Source organism: Diospyros lotus, chromosome 3 (genome assembly GCF_014633365.1).
Source record: "Diospyros lotus cultivar Yz01 chromosome 3, ASM1463336v1, whole genome shotgun sequence".
Classification (NCBI taxonomy): domain Eukaryota; kingdom Viridiplantae; phylum Streptophyta; class Magnoliopsida; order Ericales; family Ebenaceae; genus Diospyros; species Diospyros lotus.
Window position 1 is genome coordinate 10,585,607 of NC_068340.1, and position 17,522 is coordinate 10,603,128.

General features: G+C 38.2%; 2 protein-coding genes across 3 annotated transcripts in view; both read right to left on the bottom strand.

The window, feature by feature from the left end:
• Positions 1-2,108: 2,108 nt before the first annotated feature.
• Positions 2,109-3,847, bottom strand: LOC127798331 (protein CURLY FLAG LEAF 1-like). Its single transcript, XM_052331838.1, has 2 exons — positions 3,242-3,847; positions 2,109-2,750 (listed from the first exon to the last, which is right to left on the bottom strand). The coding sequence occupies exons 1-2, from the start codon at positions 3,470-3,472 to the stop codon at positions 2,427-2,429; spliced, it is 555 nt and encodes a 184-aa protein (XP_052187798.1). The 5' UTR covers positions 3,473-3,847; the 3' UTR covers positions 2,109-2,426.
• A 5,124-nt stretch (positions 3,848-8,971) lies between these two features.
• Positions 8,972-17,522, bottom strand: part of LOC127798330 (GEM-like protein 5) — a 34,276-nt gene continuing 25,725 nt past the window's right edge. For both annotated transcript variants that reach the window (XM_052331837.1, XM_052331836.1), the window contains exon 4: positions 8,972-9,218. The gene's annotated coding sequence lies outside the window, so the exon portion shown is untranslated. The remainder of the gene's footprint in view (positions 9,219-17,522) is intronic.

Consider the following 17,522-nt stretch of genomic DNA (forward strand, 5'->3'; position numbering starts at 1 on the left):
AATTAGGAAACAGCTCTATTAGAGAGAGAGAGAGAGAGAGAGAGAGAGCTTTTTTGTTTCATCTCTCTCTCTCTCTGCCTTTTCCTGCTTAGATTCCTTTCTGCCATGCAAGTAAATGAAAGGTTCCTTCATTCTCTTCGGTATACTCTCTCTCTCTCTCTCTCTCTCTCTAGGATTCGAATCTTTTAGTACAGAAGGGCTGAGGCTTACAGCTGCATGCATATGGCAGGCAATTTGGTGGTGAGTTCTGCCTTGGCCAGCTCCACGAGAAAGTGTTACAATGTTATTGCCTATATGTGGTAAAGTTAAATTTATATTTAGTAATATAAATTATATTAAATATATTTAAAAATTTATCTTTGTTATCAAGTTCTGCGATACCATACGATTAATTTGAGATATTATTAGGGCGAATTATCTCAACGATACAAAAAACCCATTCAATGCGTTACCTGAAACAATTCAAAATTGTGCTCTACGTGGATGTGCATATACACGCGCGCGCACGCGCGCACACACACTCAAAGCGTACTTTTGATTTTCCTTTTTAACATTTCCAAATGAAACACTTCTTAGTACGGGACAAGGTAGATTATTAATTGTGGTACAATTGGGGAGGAGGAAATTGAAACGTCCTTTCCAAATAATAATAACTTAATCATGGATTGTATATAGGGCCTATTTGGTTAAGTTGGGTCTGGGGAGCACAGCGGCAGAGTGAGAGGCTGAGGCTGAGGCATGCAGATTGCACAGGCCTTGCCCACCACTATTATTCGTCCTTTCCAAACACAGAAAGCTGCTCGTAATATTCCACTTTGTACCGTGCAGTGTTTCTGGTTAATGTCGTTTTCTCATATGTCCACACTTCAATTGCTGATTAGATTCAGTTGATTCATTTCTGATTAACCATTCGGATTTAAGCTTTTAGTTTAATCCAATATGTGCTTCTGCCAACTGGGTGTCCAAAATTTTGCCTGTTCGACTCTGACTAGAATTGAATTGTTACCCAATTCAATTATATGAGAGGAAGTGCTGATATTCTTTCCTGATGCAGTGAGGCAAACCCTTGGCTTAAGAAACAAAAAATTGCTTCAAGGTTTAATGATGGGCCAAATTAATTAGCCATATGCATGCACCCAATAAGTCAAACCTGTTATCATGCGTGGAGTTAGTCCGATACTTCATAACAGCAGAGCAATATATAGCTTTTGACTTTAAAACCAAAATAAAGAAGGGTAATGATGCAAGTTGGGAATGAATACAATACGAATAGGAAGGTGTATTGATTAATAATTTAATATTGGTATTCAACTATTGATTCTTCCATGACTTAGAAATAGCAACTCGCAATCATAGAACAAACTTAAACCTTTTCATTTTTGGTGATTAGTAATCATTAAAAAGGTTTATTTTTACACGGTGAGACTTTAGGTCTCACTAAACCTTGTCTCCTGAATCAGAAGAGTAAAGAGTTAAAGACTCGGACGCCCTATAAAAGGAACTTTAAGACGAGCGTCTACAAGTTCACTTTCACGCAGAGAACCATTACTCAGAGCCATTACGCTTGGATCCTTCGTAAATTGCCACTGCGTTTCATATAATTTTATTTGGTTGAATAGATCAACGGGGCATAATAAGATGCAAAGCAAATGGGCAATTAATGCTCTTAAAAAACGAAAACCTTGTCTTTCTTGTGGGACGAACATGCGTATGCCTGATGCGTGGAAGTTCGTGACCAGAGAAGGCTAGTAGAATTAGATTAAACAAAGAAGGAACATGCTCAGTTACCAAGGGTTATTCAATATGCAAAATGCAACAATAAAATACCACTATTTTGCTATATCTATATCTATATCTATATATATATATATATATACGTTCTGCAATCTGGAATTATCATATCTGCAGATTCAAACATTACCAGGCTTGTTTTTGTGAAAGATCGAAGGCTCAACATTGTCAGGATTTGGTAGAAGAATAAGATGGGTTTTGCAGAAACACAAACAAAAAATATGTTTTTCTTGGCCTTGAATTGGATGAAACATATACTATCAAATGGGAAAAGAAAGTGAGGAGAATGATGGCAACGCGTGGGAGTGGGAAAAGCATTACCAATACACAGTCAGTATTTTTATTCTTTCATTCTTCTCTACTTTAATACATCAGTGATTGAGAACTCATGTATGCAAGCTTCAATGGCGTCTTCGGAAATAAAAACAAAGAAAGAATGAAAAGGGGGGAAAAGACCAAAATTCAGAATCTGTCTCATTTCATCGATCCACACTGAAGTTTATCTATCAGAGTACATGGATGAAAAGATGGAGGAAGAGGTTTAAATTCCACCCAAAAAAATAATAAATAAATAAGAAAAGGATCAGGACAGAAGAACAAGATGCAATATGTGTAACATGAGTAATTTGAATTGATCATGGAGAGCCAGTCTCGGATCGATGGAAGTGGAGGAGTTGACCGCAGCATTTGGGGCAAACGCCAACCTGTTTGGGAACCATGAAATACATTAGACAACTCTTGCACCCGGCCACGACCAAGACATGATCTTTCTGCTCAATATGATGATGGTATTGCTGATTTCTTGAAGATGTTGGTGAAGACTCTAAAGAGGACTCTTCACTATCATATGAACTTTCGTCTTCTGAGTAAATCTCGTCGTTCAACTGATCAGCCAGCGTCCTCGGATCGTCCTTTGCTTTCATCCCTGTCTTCCAGTTTATGTAATATACTTCGCCAGTCTGCAATATCGGCATCACCATCATCAAGAGAACTACACATCATGAATGACGAAGAAGAAAACAAAGAACTAGCCATTAATAAGGTAAGATTTTGGGAAAAGGAAAGAAAAAGGTCCCCAACAGTGTAGACTGCCCACAAAGTTGAACAAGAAACTGATTTAAGGCAAAGCAAGAAATGCCCATCAAGGAAAACTACAAAATGGAGTCTTTCTTCTTCTCTCAATTTGCATTTGTCCATATGAAAAAAGGAAGAGGAAAAAGAAAATGAGTTTATGAGCTTTTTAGGGTTTGCCTTTGTGTGAAAAGGGCAAGCAACAAGTTTGCATAAAGAAGGGGGGGAAAGTAGCAGAAGAAGAAAGACACAAACAAGAAGAAGATCTATTACGATAGTTGCAGTTAATGTAAACAAAAAGAAACGAAACAACATGTATATGATAGGCGATATATATATCGATTTTGTACTTTAGGGTTATCAGGTTTGCGGACCGGACCTTCAGATCGAGGCACTGCTCCCAAAAGTAAGGTAGAGAGATTTGGGAATTAAGCTCCAAGGTGACGTCCGAGGCACTCGAGACTTGATTTTCCGGCGAATCGGATGATGATGAGAAGCCAACGCCGGCGCTTGCTCCGTCGTCGCCGCCGCCACTGCTTTGGTTTAGTGAACAGTTTTGCATAGATCTCTCCAGCGACGCTGTAATCGCCGCCATGTTTGGAGCTGCCATTAATGAAACCCCGAAATAGATACAAACACAAGAAAATGAAAACCCAATGTGAGAGAGAGAGCGAGAGAGAGAGAGGAAGGAAGGTTTGAAAAGGGTCTTGGTTTTATAAATAAAATTCAGCTAAGACTAAAGGGCAAAAGGGTGAAACCCACGATCTCGGGGTGCGACTGGGGATATTTCGCGGAAGAGTGTTGGAATCTCTTGGTTTTAAGCGTCTCAAGTGTATCTGCTCCCAAATTTTCCACGCGCTTCGAGTCAAAGTGACGAGACAAACACTGCAGAGGGCTATTTCCAGTGTTACTCTATTTCAAAAGAAAGTTAAGAGATTCAGAGGAAGAAAGAGAAATGGGTGGGTGTAAAAGAAAGAGGGAACCCAAAGCAGCTCCATGGGTTTCTTTTTAAAGAAGTTCTTTTTGGTGTTATATAAATGGCACCATGTTGTGATGCATAGTAGTGTTGTCCATTACTCCATCCATGCTAGCCATACCTGTTCAAATAAACCCCCTGGACAGAAGAAGATAACATCACATACTATTGATATGCACTCAATTTTAAGTCGGTATTTCCTAATGGTAGATCAATCGGATTTTGTTAAATATGTGCATCTTCAATTAAACAATTATATTATATGCTGCGTACATGCACTAATAATTACATTGCTTAACAAAAATAAGACAAATTGACTCATTAATGGAAGAAATTTGGTGGGGCACGTATGGGATGATATTTTCGCACCTCCACTAATCTCCTTCTTTGATTTCGGCTTAAAAGTAGGACAGTTGTATTAGAAGTTTTGCCCCCATAGGATTCAATTTGAAGAAGACTTTCTCCTGCGATATCAATTATTAATCTTTTTTCATGCATATACAAAAAAAAAAAAAAAGAAATCTCTTTCTTTTTTACTGCCCACCTATCAAGAAAACTTTTTCTTTCTTTCTAGCCTATTGATTTGTTGCTTTCGATTAACACTAAGATAAAAAAAGTATCCATGGTCCCATGAAACATATCTTGCAATACCACTAATTAATAAACACACATTTTGGTTTCAGCCATACAAAGAAAGAGAAAGTGGGAAGCCGGAAGTGAATTGAACCGAAGTTGGAACTCGGAAAAGTGAATTTTAACGTGTACTCGTCAAACTCTGCGTTGTCTTTACAGAAGACGATTTGTGTTCAATTGAGTAAGCCAATGCAGATGAAGTAGCATGTCGAACACATGTATTTGTGTCGAGACCTGGATTAATACTTCAAGCGGATGGTGGGTTTAATGACAAAGAAGCAAAATATATAGATGGAAGAAGGAATTAATTGATGCGGATGGAGTGAGTAGAAAGGGACAAGTGCAAACGGACAGGCATGCCTTGACGCAGTCCAAGGTACGTATTGGGTTTGAGAATATATGCTTTTATGTGTGTGTGTATATATATATACAGAGAGAGAGAGAGGGGGGGGGGGGGGGGGAGAGGGTTGGGTGGGGAGCTAGGCTGTTGCAAAAGGAGCGAGCAGTGACTGCATTTGTTGTTGCGGTAGTAGTAGTAGTTGTAGTATGCAGTGGTCTTCCTGACCTGACCGGGGAATCTAATCTGAAGCCGCATCTGACAGTCAGTACGACTTCTTTTTCCATCTTCAGTTTCCCTCCCCCACTTCTCCCTCGCTATATTTGTCAAGTCCTTTTTTTATTTTTATTTTTTCCATCTTAAATTTTATTGCAAGCCAAACTAAACAAAGCCCTCGCCTCGGGTTCGTGATAAGTCTCAAGCTAACTGTAGAGGAGTGAGTGATCAACTACAAAATTTGAACAAGTGAAGGAGAAGAGAAAGGGGGAGAATAAAAGAACAAAAGAGAGCAAGGAAATGCAAACTGATAAAGAAGAATTCTGATATTCATTGCTTTCTCATTATAGAAAAATTAGGTCCTTGTACATCTCCACATAGCAACAACCTTCTTAGAGGCCCAATGAGATGTCTTGCGTATTGGAGGTCCTTTTGATTGTTATTTCAAGCCCTAAATAGGGTGGGTGTCTCTTTAGTTTCCTTGGAAAACACTTGTTACATTGGAAGTTTTTTTCTTCATACTTGTGGTTACATATATTTGGGTTTTAAGTGAATACTTCTAAGATTGGTCCCTACAAGTAGGCTCTTGTGTAAGTATTAATATTAAACATGCGTGTCTCACCCCGTCTCATATGCACGAGTGTGGACCCCTTGGAATTTCTGTTCGCCTCAGTTAATTTTTTTGTTTCCTCAAGTGTTTTGGGATTTCCTTTTTCCAATTAGATTAGGGTATCTTCTCTATAGGGTACTCCCTTTTTCCTTACTAATTCTCTACAGATGATCTCATTCTTCTTGCTCTGCGTGAACTGATCTCTACAATTCTTTCTTGTTGTTCGACTTCTCCTCTTGAAATAGCAAAGTCAAGGTCGTTTCTGAATCCTATGCACATCTAAGGAGACGTGATTGTTGAATCCTAAAAGTTGAACTATTGAACATATTACACTGAGATATTATCTTCAAGGGAAAAAAATCACACATAAGGACAATGTTATGTCCTAGTCATGATTCTACTATTTGGATCATATTTCAAGACTTGCTGCGATTTTAGAATTTTTAGAGGCATTTTCCTTACTTTTTATAACAATCTTAAGAGTGGCTTTAAACCTTCTGGTGAATTGGGTCTTGCATGACACTCAAAGTTGAGATTTTGGCAAATGTGCAATTGGAATGTGATTCAATTCACTGTCCAGGAGAGCAGGTTCCTCGAAGAGAGGCTCAATCCATTGTTCGGGAGAGCAAAGAAGGTACCTTGAGTTTTCAGATGACTTGGGGGAGTCTTCAAGAGCCTTGCTCCCCGATGACTCGAGTCTTCAATTGGATGGTATTCGGATGGGCATCAAATGGGTCTACAACACATGAATAGCTAGAAAGCACATGAGGAGCTCCCACACACAGGCCCTCTGATGCCTAAGTCAGGCGATGCCATGGTACAAAATGATGTATGCATGTATGTATGCTATATATGTAAGGCTTTGGATGAGTGTCTTCGAATAGGAGTCTCCCAATGGGTTTGGAGTGAGACTTGGGTCTAAATCTTCTAATCCTAGATCTAGGTTCTCTCTTTTGGGTCTCTTTCTAGCGCGTACCCAAGGGTATTAATAGGCACTGATGGTGGGGGCCATGTGACACGTGACGTGCTGATGTGGCCCGGAACATGTTGATGTGCCCCAAAAGATTCTTCGAATAAGGAAGCTGTGGATGAGGCCAAAGGGCATAAAGGTGCCTTCAAGGATGGAATGCCTCAAAAAGCATCCTTCCTTGAAGACTTTTTTGGATGAGTCTTGAGCTTAGACGAGCTTAGGGTCTTGGCTGGCCAGTAGACTCTTCGGAGTCTCTGAAAGACTTACCCGAAAGACTCTTTGGGGTCATTCAAGTTGTTGGCCTTATTGGGTACTTCTAGGATTTTTAGATTTTTTTTCCTTTAATTTGTCTAGGACACCCCACAACAAATTAGTTTTGAAGAATTGCTCAAATGTTGCTTTGACATTTATTGTTCGACAATCATCGTTACTTAAAAATGTTTCAAATTTGTAGGTAACTACATGTTGTATTGTTAGCCTTGAGGATTTAATCCAAGGTTTTGATGATAATGTAACGACCCAAAACTACTAATAATTCTACTTTAAACTATGAGCAATTTAATGTGATATCTTAATTTTGAAAACATATATATCAAGTAGAAAAAAAGGTCTAAGAAGAAAGAACTAAGCATAAACCACTTCAACAACAAATCAAGGGTAAGGTTCATAAGGATTTAAAGAGATTTGTTGAACTTAAATGGACATATCTTTTGAAATCTCTAATCTCCAAATCATTTTTCAAAAAGGCATACTCTCATAAGCTTAGTGGATACAAATTTTTCTTAAGATTAACTTAGTTTTTTTTTTTTTTTTTGTTGGAAAAAAGTTCACTTGGGTAATCCAACAAGGGTGGAGACTTCTCATTCCAGGAAAATTAGATTATATTCCTCCTCCTTCACTCAGTGAAGATGGCATTCCCAGAGTTCAATTTTCATCCAAGGTCCATGAGAAAGGTAAGCAGTATTGTGATAATACTTTAATTGGCTATTTCATCGAAAAACGTTTACCTTTTCCTACAGTTCAATACATTACTATGAAAATTTGGAAACAACATGGCCACAAAGATGTTTTGTCCATTCATTCGGGCTTATATTTTTTTCCAGTTGAGACGCATGCTCAGATGATGATATCTTTAAAGCTGGCCCTTGGCAATTCGCTAGTTGTCCCCTATTCTTAAGGTTTCGAAACCGAGTATGCTTTTTTCTCAAGATTCTTACTTGTCAATCCCCCTTTGGGTGAAAATATATGATATTCCTTTAGAATGGTGGAACAACATTGGCATATCTATCTGTTGCCCAAAAAAATACGAGAGGTGAATTGGGTTTTTAAAAAATAATTAATAATTTTTAATTTTTTTTAAAAATTCTTAAATTTGTAATTTTAATATGTGGTGATTGTAGTAGGATTAATAACAATAAAATCACACAATTATAAGGAATAAGAGAAATTTATAGATGTTCAGCTCTAAAGAGTCTAAGGTTGGGTTCTCTTTGCTGTTTTCAAGTCATTTTTAGTTTTTAATTTTCTAAAATAATGAAAACGCGTTCTCTTTACTGTTTTTAAAAATGTATTTTTGAAAAGAAAAAACATATTTATAAAGAAAACTCAAAACAACAAAAAGTTGTTTTGAGTGTTTTCATTCAAAACAAACTCAAAATTCAAAACACATTTATTTATTTATTTATTCATATTTTATTATTATAATGAAAAAAATATTACAAAATTCATTAACTTTAAAATGTAGAATTTTTTTAATAACTTATAAACATTAAATATTTTTAATTTACTAAATAATCAAATTTATTGAATAAAATATCATTAAAAAATTATTTTTAAAATTTTAAAGAGAACGCGTTTTCTAATTTTCTGTTTTGAGAAATAGTTTTTCAAAATGACAAAGAGAACGCGCTTTTAATTTTCTAAAAATAGATTACCAAAACAGAAAACTGAAAATGAATTCAAAACTCAAAACTAAAAATTGAAAAGCAAAGAGAACGCACCCTAATCTTCTCCCTCAAAACTTAATTTGAGGCTCTCAAAACTTAGTTTGAGCTTTCACTAGAAAGAATCAATACTAAGGGTGTGTTTGATAGCATGAAATATACATAGAAAATGTCACATCCAAGAAATTAAATTCCATCTTTGGTGTTTGATACACTATATTTTTCATGGAATTGAATTCAATGGTACAATTGTTAAAGCATGTTTTTACCTCTTTTCCATGAAAAATTTCATCTAGATGAGAGATGATTTTTGTTTTACATACAAGTTGAAAAATGTTTTCCTTTCCAACTAAATGCTATCAAACACATCCTAACTTTTAATTGGAGCTAGAACCAACATACAATCTCTTGCCTAAGTAAGAATTGCTAGCAAATATAATTCTCTCACACAACAAGTGAGTAAAATAATCCCCTCACACAAGAAGTGAGTACAATAATCCCTTCACACAACAAGTGAATAAAAATAACAAACCTATAACCATAGGCAATTACAAACAAGTCACCAACGGTTGAGAATTCCACCAGACAGCACACTTCTAGCACTTCAAACCTTATCACTCTTATTTGAATGCTCTATCAAGTTTGTTCTATCTTGAGCCTCCATACTTACCCTATATATATATACATCTTTCAAACACACCAGCCATTAAGGAAATGGTTACTATGAAATTTGAAATTCAAAAAATGTTTAGACTTTTTCAAACAATAAAAAAACGTCTCACATTTAATTCAAAATAAATTTGCTTTTTGCATGAGAAATCAAGATTTAAAAATTCAAATATAAGCTTTTGAAACATAAATGATTAAAATAATAAACCATGTCTAAAAATAATTATCCTTTAATTCAAAATAAATTTACTTTTACATGAGTAAGAGAAAACATGTCTAAAATAATTATTCTTTAATTCAAAATTTGAAATTTCAAATATAAGTTTTGGAGACATAAATGATTGAAACAAGAAAACATGTCTAAACACAATTCTTCTTTAATTCAAAATAAATTTACTTTTTGCACGAGTAAGAGAAAACATGTCTCAAAATAATTCTCCTTTCATGCAAAATAAATTTACTTTATACATGAGTAAGAAATGCATTTATCAAGATATGAAAATTTAAACATAAACTTTTGAGACATAAATGATCAAAACAAGGAAACATGTCTAAAGACAATCCACATTCAATTCAAAATAAATTTACTCTTTGTGCCTACTTTTAATTCAAAGTAAATTTATATTTTGCATAAATAAAAAATACGTTTATATAATAAAAATATTTTTGTTATCATCAAAATCATATTTACTTACCCTTGAGCTTAACAATCTCCCCCTTTTTTATGATGACAAAAAATTCATATTTTACCATATATAAACATAACTCCCCTTAAGGATATGTTGCCCCTGAATTTATGCATAAAAAAAATTGATAAAATAGTTGACTAATAAGACAGACAAATATGGGAGTACATAACATCAAGACAAAATATAAAACATAAGGTCATTTCTCCCTTTTTTTTTTGTCATAAATCAAAAAGGTGTTGTGAGTTGAGAGAATAAAGATATATAAACAATACAGCCCATAAGAAAAATATATCAAGCATAATCCAAAATATGATGGATAATGAACAAAGAGTACTAAAAATATAGATGCAACGTTAAGTGCTAAGAATAGTACATCATACCTATCATGGAATTATGCACTAACTATTCCAATCATAGATCCAAGATTACACAACATCAAAGAAAGTAATCATATAATTTTAAAGTAGTATAATATCATTACAAAATCTACAGAGCAATAATCTAATTCACCCATGTTGATAGTTTTGGATTTCGCCAATGCTCAGTGCTGATGATGGTTCATGAACACGACGGATCCAAGTTTATCCACATCACCTAGGAATGGCCACTAGCTGCTGCTTTCGACTGGGTAATGTTGCGAACTAACCTCTTGGAAACAAAGAAATGACATATTTTTTTCTGGGATGGCTGGGTTTTCAAAATTCCAAATAGGGTTTGGATCATCCACAAAAGAAAGATCCATTGTCAGAATATGGGTTTAAAGTAGTTTCTGGGTGAAACCAATTTTGAACATTGTGAGGGTTTTCATAAGAGTTTGTAAATACCAATTCCTCCAATAAAGTTAGATGAAATTGAAGATCGACGACTTGCTGTTGAAGGGAAAAAATATAGGATACACAATCATAAATATGATCTTGAAACCTAGCTTAAGCCTCGTACAAGAGTGTAGCGACAACACCATAACGGTCACTAATTGGAAGATGGGCCAGGAGTTTTGAGATGTTATTGGCACCAAAAACCTTATGGATAGCTGCAAAATCAGTAGGTCCTTCTTCATGGCAGAAGAAGGGCAAAGATGCATGATAGGGTACATTTTCTTCTTAATACTTTGCAAGTACCGCACAGAGAACTGGGTCCTAACATGATGTTCTAGTTTTTTTTTTTTTAAGACTGGTAGATTTGGTCGGATTTGGATACTAGGTAGATCTGGATCAATTTAGCTAGATCTGGGTACTGGGTAGATCTGGCTAGATGTTGGGATTGGGTAGGTCGGGCTAGACAAATGGACAGACGGACAAATTACTATGAAACCCTAACAAGAACAATCACAAAGATAGAAAAAAAATGCAAATGAAAATGAGCTCACTATGAATCTAATCAGTGACGTGGATCTGATCGGCTACACAACAGAGAGGTGGTGGCGAACAAGGGAGATACCAGAGGCAAAAAGGCAACAGCGAATGCAGACTTGGGTGGCTGTCAGCATCGATCTGGGAGGTGACAACAGCAGCGACCGACGTGGATTTGGGTAGTGATAACAGAGACCGCAATATGATAGTGGTGAAGTAGATCTTAGTGGATTCGATCTGGTGGGAGTAACGGCCAGTGTAGGTTTGGGTGATGGAAACAACGGTGGCAGGTGCAGATCTTGAGGCCGCAACGACGGCGAGGTAGCTATGAACGAGGGGACGATAGAGAAGACGACGAACGAGGGATGATGGGAGAAGGACACGGGCAACAAGAGATAGAGAGATAGAGAGAGAGATAGAGAGTGAGATAGAGAGAGGACGCGAGCGACAAGAGAGAGAAGGACGATGGAGAAGGACGTGTGCGACAAGAGAGAAAGACCGTGGGTTTCGAGAGACAAGGAGTGAGATAGAGAAAACAGAGATGAAAGGTCGACGAGATTTTTTTTTTTTTTTTTAAGGCTATAGCATTTGTGTTTTGACATTTGATCTGAATATTGTGAGTTTTTATGCCATAGTCTTGATGTTTCATCCATAGGATTTGAGTAGCTACATATTTAACTTCAATGAAATAGAAAGGAATGGAATTTTACTTCCTTCTAAACCATGACACTAGGGAATTTCCTAAGAATTGGCATTAAAGCATACCCTATGTCCTTTATCCCACAATTTACTTATGCTAATTAGGTTGTGCTTAAGATCATCTACTAAAATAATATTTTTCAGCACATATCAACAAGGTTTATTCTCCTTAATCAATGCATATATCAAAGATTTGACAATCACTCTAAATTTTAGAGATCAATGTAAATTTTCACAAAAGCATAAAGACAAACTTATAACTCAAAATCATTCAAAACTCATAAGCATGGAAAGTTTAGGAATAGAAACATACCACCAAGATTTTATTTAATAAGATCTTATTCTTGGATGATAATACATCATTTGGGGTTGACTCTCTTTTTCATTCCCTTTTCCTTCATGCTTGATTCATCCATAAGAATTTCACTTTGAGTATTATTTGGATGACAAGAAAATTTGTAGAAATAACTATCCACAAGCTTTTGGTGCCCAAACCACTTTGGGTTCACCATCGTTAGCATAAAGCTCCTCCTTAGGAACCCAATCCTTTTATATGCCACAGGATGATTTTTCACATTATAAGGCATTTGAAAAACTTAGATTTCAAGCCATACTAATTTTAGAATTTAGGAACGAGGTGATAGCCTAAAAACCAAACCTCTTTTATTTTCATTTATCCCATTGGTTTTCCATCCTATTTTTGAGAGTGAGGTCTAAACCATAGAACTTCTCACCTCTCTTGTGCCATGAGTTTCCACTTAAACAAATATAACATGTTTCCCATGTGGATCTCATGCACATTGGCACACATAAGGCTAAGTTTTAGCCTTGGGTACCCATCCATAGATGGGACCTTGGCTTTTGGCTCTTGAATTCCCTTTACCTTAGTGTTAGACCCTTTAGGAGGATCCAAAACTCTCATTTGTTGAACTACCTGTAACACCCCAATTCCTAGGAGCGTTAACGTAACGTAAGATTCCGGGGATAAATTTTTTTTTAAACAAAAATCCATCACAAAAACCATTCCCCGAAGATCCCGTTACACCTTCTCAGTATATCAACTATGAACCATTAATAAACCAAGACAGGTTCACCAACACAAATGCGGAAGCTAGATCGAAACCTCAACAGGTCATAATCGAAACCACTTTATGTATATATAAAGTTGCACCAACGTTTACATGACGTTTTCAAAAGTAAATAACATAACTGAAAAGACATAATGTAAACTATCCGCTAATCGTCGTCACTCCTCGATGATTCCTTTCCCTTTTGCACCGCTGCCTTCACCTGGAATGTTTGAATATTCCAGGGACAAAGTCCAAATTAGATGATGAATCATCTAAGTGAGAGTTCAAAACACATTTTTCATGAATAATGCAAGACATGAAATAAACCAATATACCCGGTAAGCCCTAGCTCGAGAGAATTCCCACGCGCTTAACCCTACCACGGGAAAATAGCAATCTCTCTAAAAGCTATGCCACCACACCGACTCGACGACACGACGACGCGACGCGATTCTAGCTTAAATGGGGCTGCCAACGCATCTCACCAGAATACGTTCCCACCTTAAGCATCCAGGAACCACCATACAATCCCAACTCCAAAATTTCACATGGACCACCTAGTCATCCTAGTGTAACTTTCCTGGCCAAATGGCCTGGCACGGAAATCAAGGCAGCTATCCTGACATGCACACCTAGCATCAAATACCCCTATTATTCAGTCACGCCCTTGGAGAATTACGGCTACACTATCCAGACAACATCCTAGTCTGACATCCCACATGAACAACATAGTATGGACCACCTAGTTGTCCTAGTGAAACTTCCCTGACCAAACGGTCTGGCACGGAAACCAAGGCGGCTATCCTGACATGCACACCAGCATCAGATACCCCTATTATTCCGTCACTCCCTTGGAGAATTATGGCTACACTATCTAGACAACATCCGAGGCTGACATTCCATACGTACACATAAAACTCAAGACAATGCCACAATTCACAATTCAATGCATCGTATAAACAACATTTATAAAATGCAATGCACAGTTCAAAACGTTTAGGGACAAACCTCCCTCATAAATCCAACCGTCACCGGTTACCATTTTAATGCACAAAACCATTTTGCATGAAATCACCATATGTTCAGATAGAACAAGCACAATAAATCAAGTTTTGGGGGCAAACACTCACAACTTAAAACCAAGTTTTTCTGTAGAACACTCACAAGTTTAAACCAAGTTTTTCGGTAGAACGCTCACAATAAATCAAGTTTTGGAGAAGAACCACTCACCTGAAATGAAATTCAAAATGCCTCGAAATTCGAGCTCAACCTCGACCTTGATGCCAACCTGCTAAATTCTGCCAGCTTGCCCCAACACGTTCCTCAAACTCTAAATAAATTTCTAAACTTTTTCGAAAACTTTCTACTATTTTTCTCTTCCTTTCTCCATTTCTATTCTTTCTTATTCCTCTTCTCTTCCCTCCCCTTCTCCATCTTGCGCCCAGGCCTATTTATACCCTTCATGCGGATGCTCCTGCCTTGGCCACCACTTCACAAATTCATTTTATATTTATATCTTGGCCATCACGTAACTTTATGTATATTATATAATATATCTACATATTATACTAATCTATCAAATTCAATTGGTAGCCCACTGATTAATTCAATACCATGGTTTTACCTTATCCATTCCCTTGTATATTATATATGTATATATATATATATATATATATTTATGGTAGATTCTTGCCCACCACGCACACACTCACAGACTTACTCACATATATATATATACATAATATATAATTTATTAAAATCATTATAAATTTCTCAATTAAATTATTAATCCCACTTTATGCATTATAATTATAATTATATTCTCAAATATTAATTTTATTTAGATTAAAATATTAAAATTTCAAAATTAATAACTCAAAATTTACTAGATAAAAACAATTTTGCCTTCCGGGCCCTCACGGGATCCTTGTTTCATTTCGAAACCATTTCAGGGTTGATCTTAACACAAAATCGAAGCTCCCTCAGGGTTCCGTTGACTTTCTGGAAATCCCCTACGACAATTCGATTTTTCAGCCTGATCCACAGCTGTACCGAAAACTGTTCCCGATTCAACTTCTTTTGATGCCTAAAATCATAACTCGAATCACTCGTCGATACTATACCATTTTCCTTGGCTATCTAGGGTCCAGGGTACTCCTTCTGACTAATTCGATCGTCCAAAGTTGCGTTAGTGTACCCTATAGTCTTATTTTTCACAAAGTCCATTTATGCCCTTCATCAAATATTATTTATGACCTCAAATCATTTTCGGGTATTACACTACCCCTTTGGCACCTGTTCCTTCCTGACCAAAAGAAGACGACCGGAGATGGGGCTCCGACTCCAGCGAAGAGCCCATCTGGGGGCGGCTGGCACCTGCAAACAGTCTGACGGTCGAGTGAGTAAGAGAGTAAGAAGAGGCAATGTATCAGTAGGTCAGAGATCAGAGATCAGAACATACCTTAGCTCTAAAGAGAGCTGGTTGATATAGAAGGAGAAGATGTCCTCCTGCATGCATGCGTCGTGCGTTTGCAAGTGATAGAACTGACCATCCGACGCCGGTGGAGGTTCCTAGGTGGTAGCATAGTGGCGACGAGACCCTCATTAATGTGGATGGGATCCGTCATTAATGAGGGTAGGATCTGAGGCGGCCCCGCGAATACCTAGTGGGATTGCAATGATGCCGTGGTAGGCTAGCACTGGGCTTAAGGAGGTGTCTAGAGGGAGGACCAAGATATGGCCGAGATTGGGCCAAGGGAGAGGGCAGAGATTGGGCCAAAAGAGAAGACCAAGATTTGGCCTAGACGGTCCATAGCCCCCGAGGTCGGATGCTCGAGAAGCAAGCGTTCGAGCTAGAGAAGGGGAAGTCTGGACAATTTTTGCTGCATATGCCAGTTTTGGAGACCTGGATGTCTAATTTGAGGCATGACTTTGGAGTTGGGCCTATGTAGACTCGAGGTCCAGCATGCCTGTCTAATACAAGGCAAAACTTGAGAGAGGAAGTTTGACCGAGGCGGGCTCGAGGTCCTGTGATGGATTGCGTCGATCTAGGTCCAGAGCACTGCTAAGAGAGGATCGAGGCGGGCTCGAGGCCCTATCACAGATTGTGTCGACCTACGTCCAGAGCACTGCTAAGGGAAGATTGAGGTGGGCTCGAGGTCCTGTAATGGACCGCGTCAACCTAAGTCCGGAGCACTGCTAAGGGAGGACAGAGAGGGGCTCAAAGTCCTGTGATGGACCGCATTGACCTAGGTCAGAAGCACTGCTAAGGGAGGATCGAGGCGGGCTCGAGGTCCTATGACGGACCGTGTCGACCTAGGTACAGAGCACTATAAACGGGGGACCGAGACCAACTCAAGGTCCTGTGACGGATCGCGTTGACCTAGGTCTAGAGCATTGCTAAGGGAGGACAGAGACGGGCTAAAGGTCCTATGACGGACCATTTCAACCTAGGTCTGGAGCAATGCTAAGGGAGGACCAAGGCGGGCTCGTGGTCCTGCTAATACTTTTATTGAATGAGTTATGAGTAATAAAATGAAAAATTCTTGGGTACCTTATATTTAGCGGGTTGAGTGAGTCCGAGGTGACCCAAGATCCTTTTATACTATGCTTGTTTGATGCAAGGCTATCTTCGGGGAAAGTGGCCAAGGTTACTCGAGGTCGGGGCTAGACTGAGGAAGCTCGAGGTCTACCAATGCCTGTTTGATACAAGGCTATCTTCAGGGAGTGTGGCCAAGGTTACTGTATTTCTAAGTTGTTCTTTGTTTGGCAACCTGTTCGTGGATTTGGGCTTGGTCTCTAGTTTCTTGGATAAGGTCAAGTTTGGCTCGTTGTTCTTCATCATTGGTATCTTCATGAAAATGGTGTCTCCTAGGGTTAGGTTCTTCAATTTCTATAGGGATCATAGCCTCTAACCCATAGGTGAGTTGAAAGGGTGTTTCTATGGTCGAGGTTTGATCTGTGGTGTGGTACGACCACAACACCATGGGGATTTCTTTTGGCCATGCGCCCTTGACGCTATCGAGTTACTTTTTTAAACTAGCTAAGATGACCTTGTTAGCAGCTTCTGCTTGGCTGTTTGTTTGAGGGTGTTCGACTGAGGTGAATACTTGGTGGATGTCGAGCTCCTAACAGAAGTCCTGAAGCTTGCTGTTAGTTTCTAGTTAACTTAGTGACTTAGTTTTGAAGATGTTGGACAGTCTGGAGGAGGACCTCCATGATAGTTGAGTTTTGTCAGAGGTGGTTGGTGTCATTTGGCTCCTGGGCAGGGGCGTTTTTGGCTCGCACCATGATAAGGTGAGGGGGTTGGGTTGAGAGGCTCTTGTGAGATTATGGGGTAGAGGCTCTTCCTGACCAAAAGAGGACTATCAGAGGCGGGGTGCGGGCTTCGGCTACGGGTCTGTCTAGGGGGCGGCTGGCACCTGCAAGCACTCCGATGGTCGAGTGAGTAAGAAAGTAAGGAGAGGTAGTGTATCAGTAGGTTAGAGATCAGAACATAC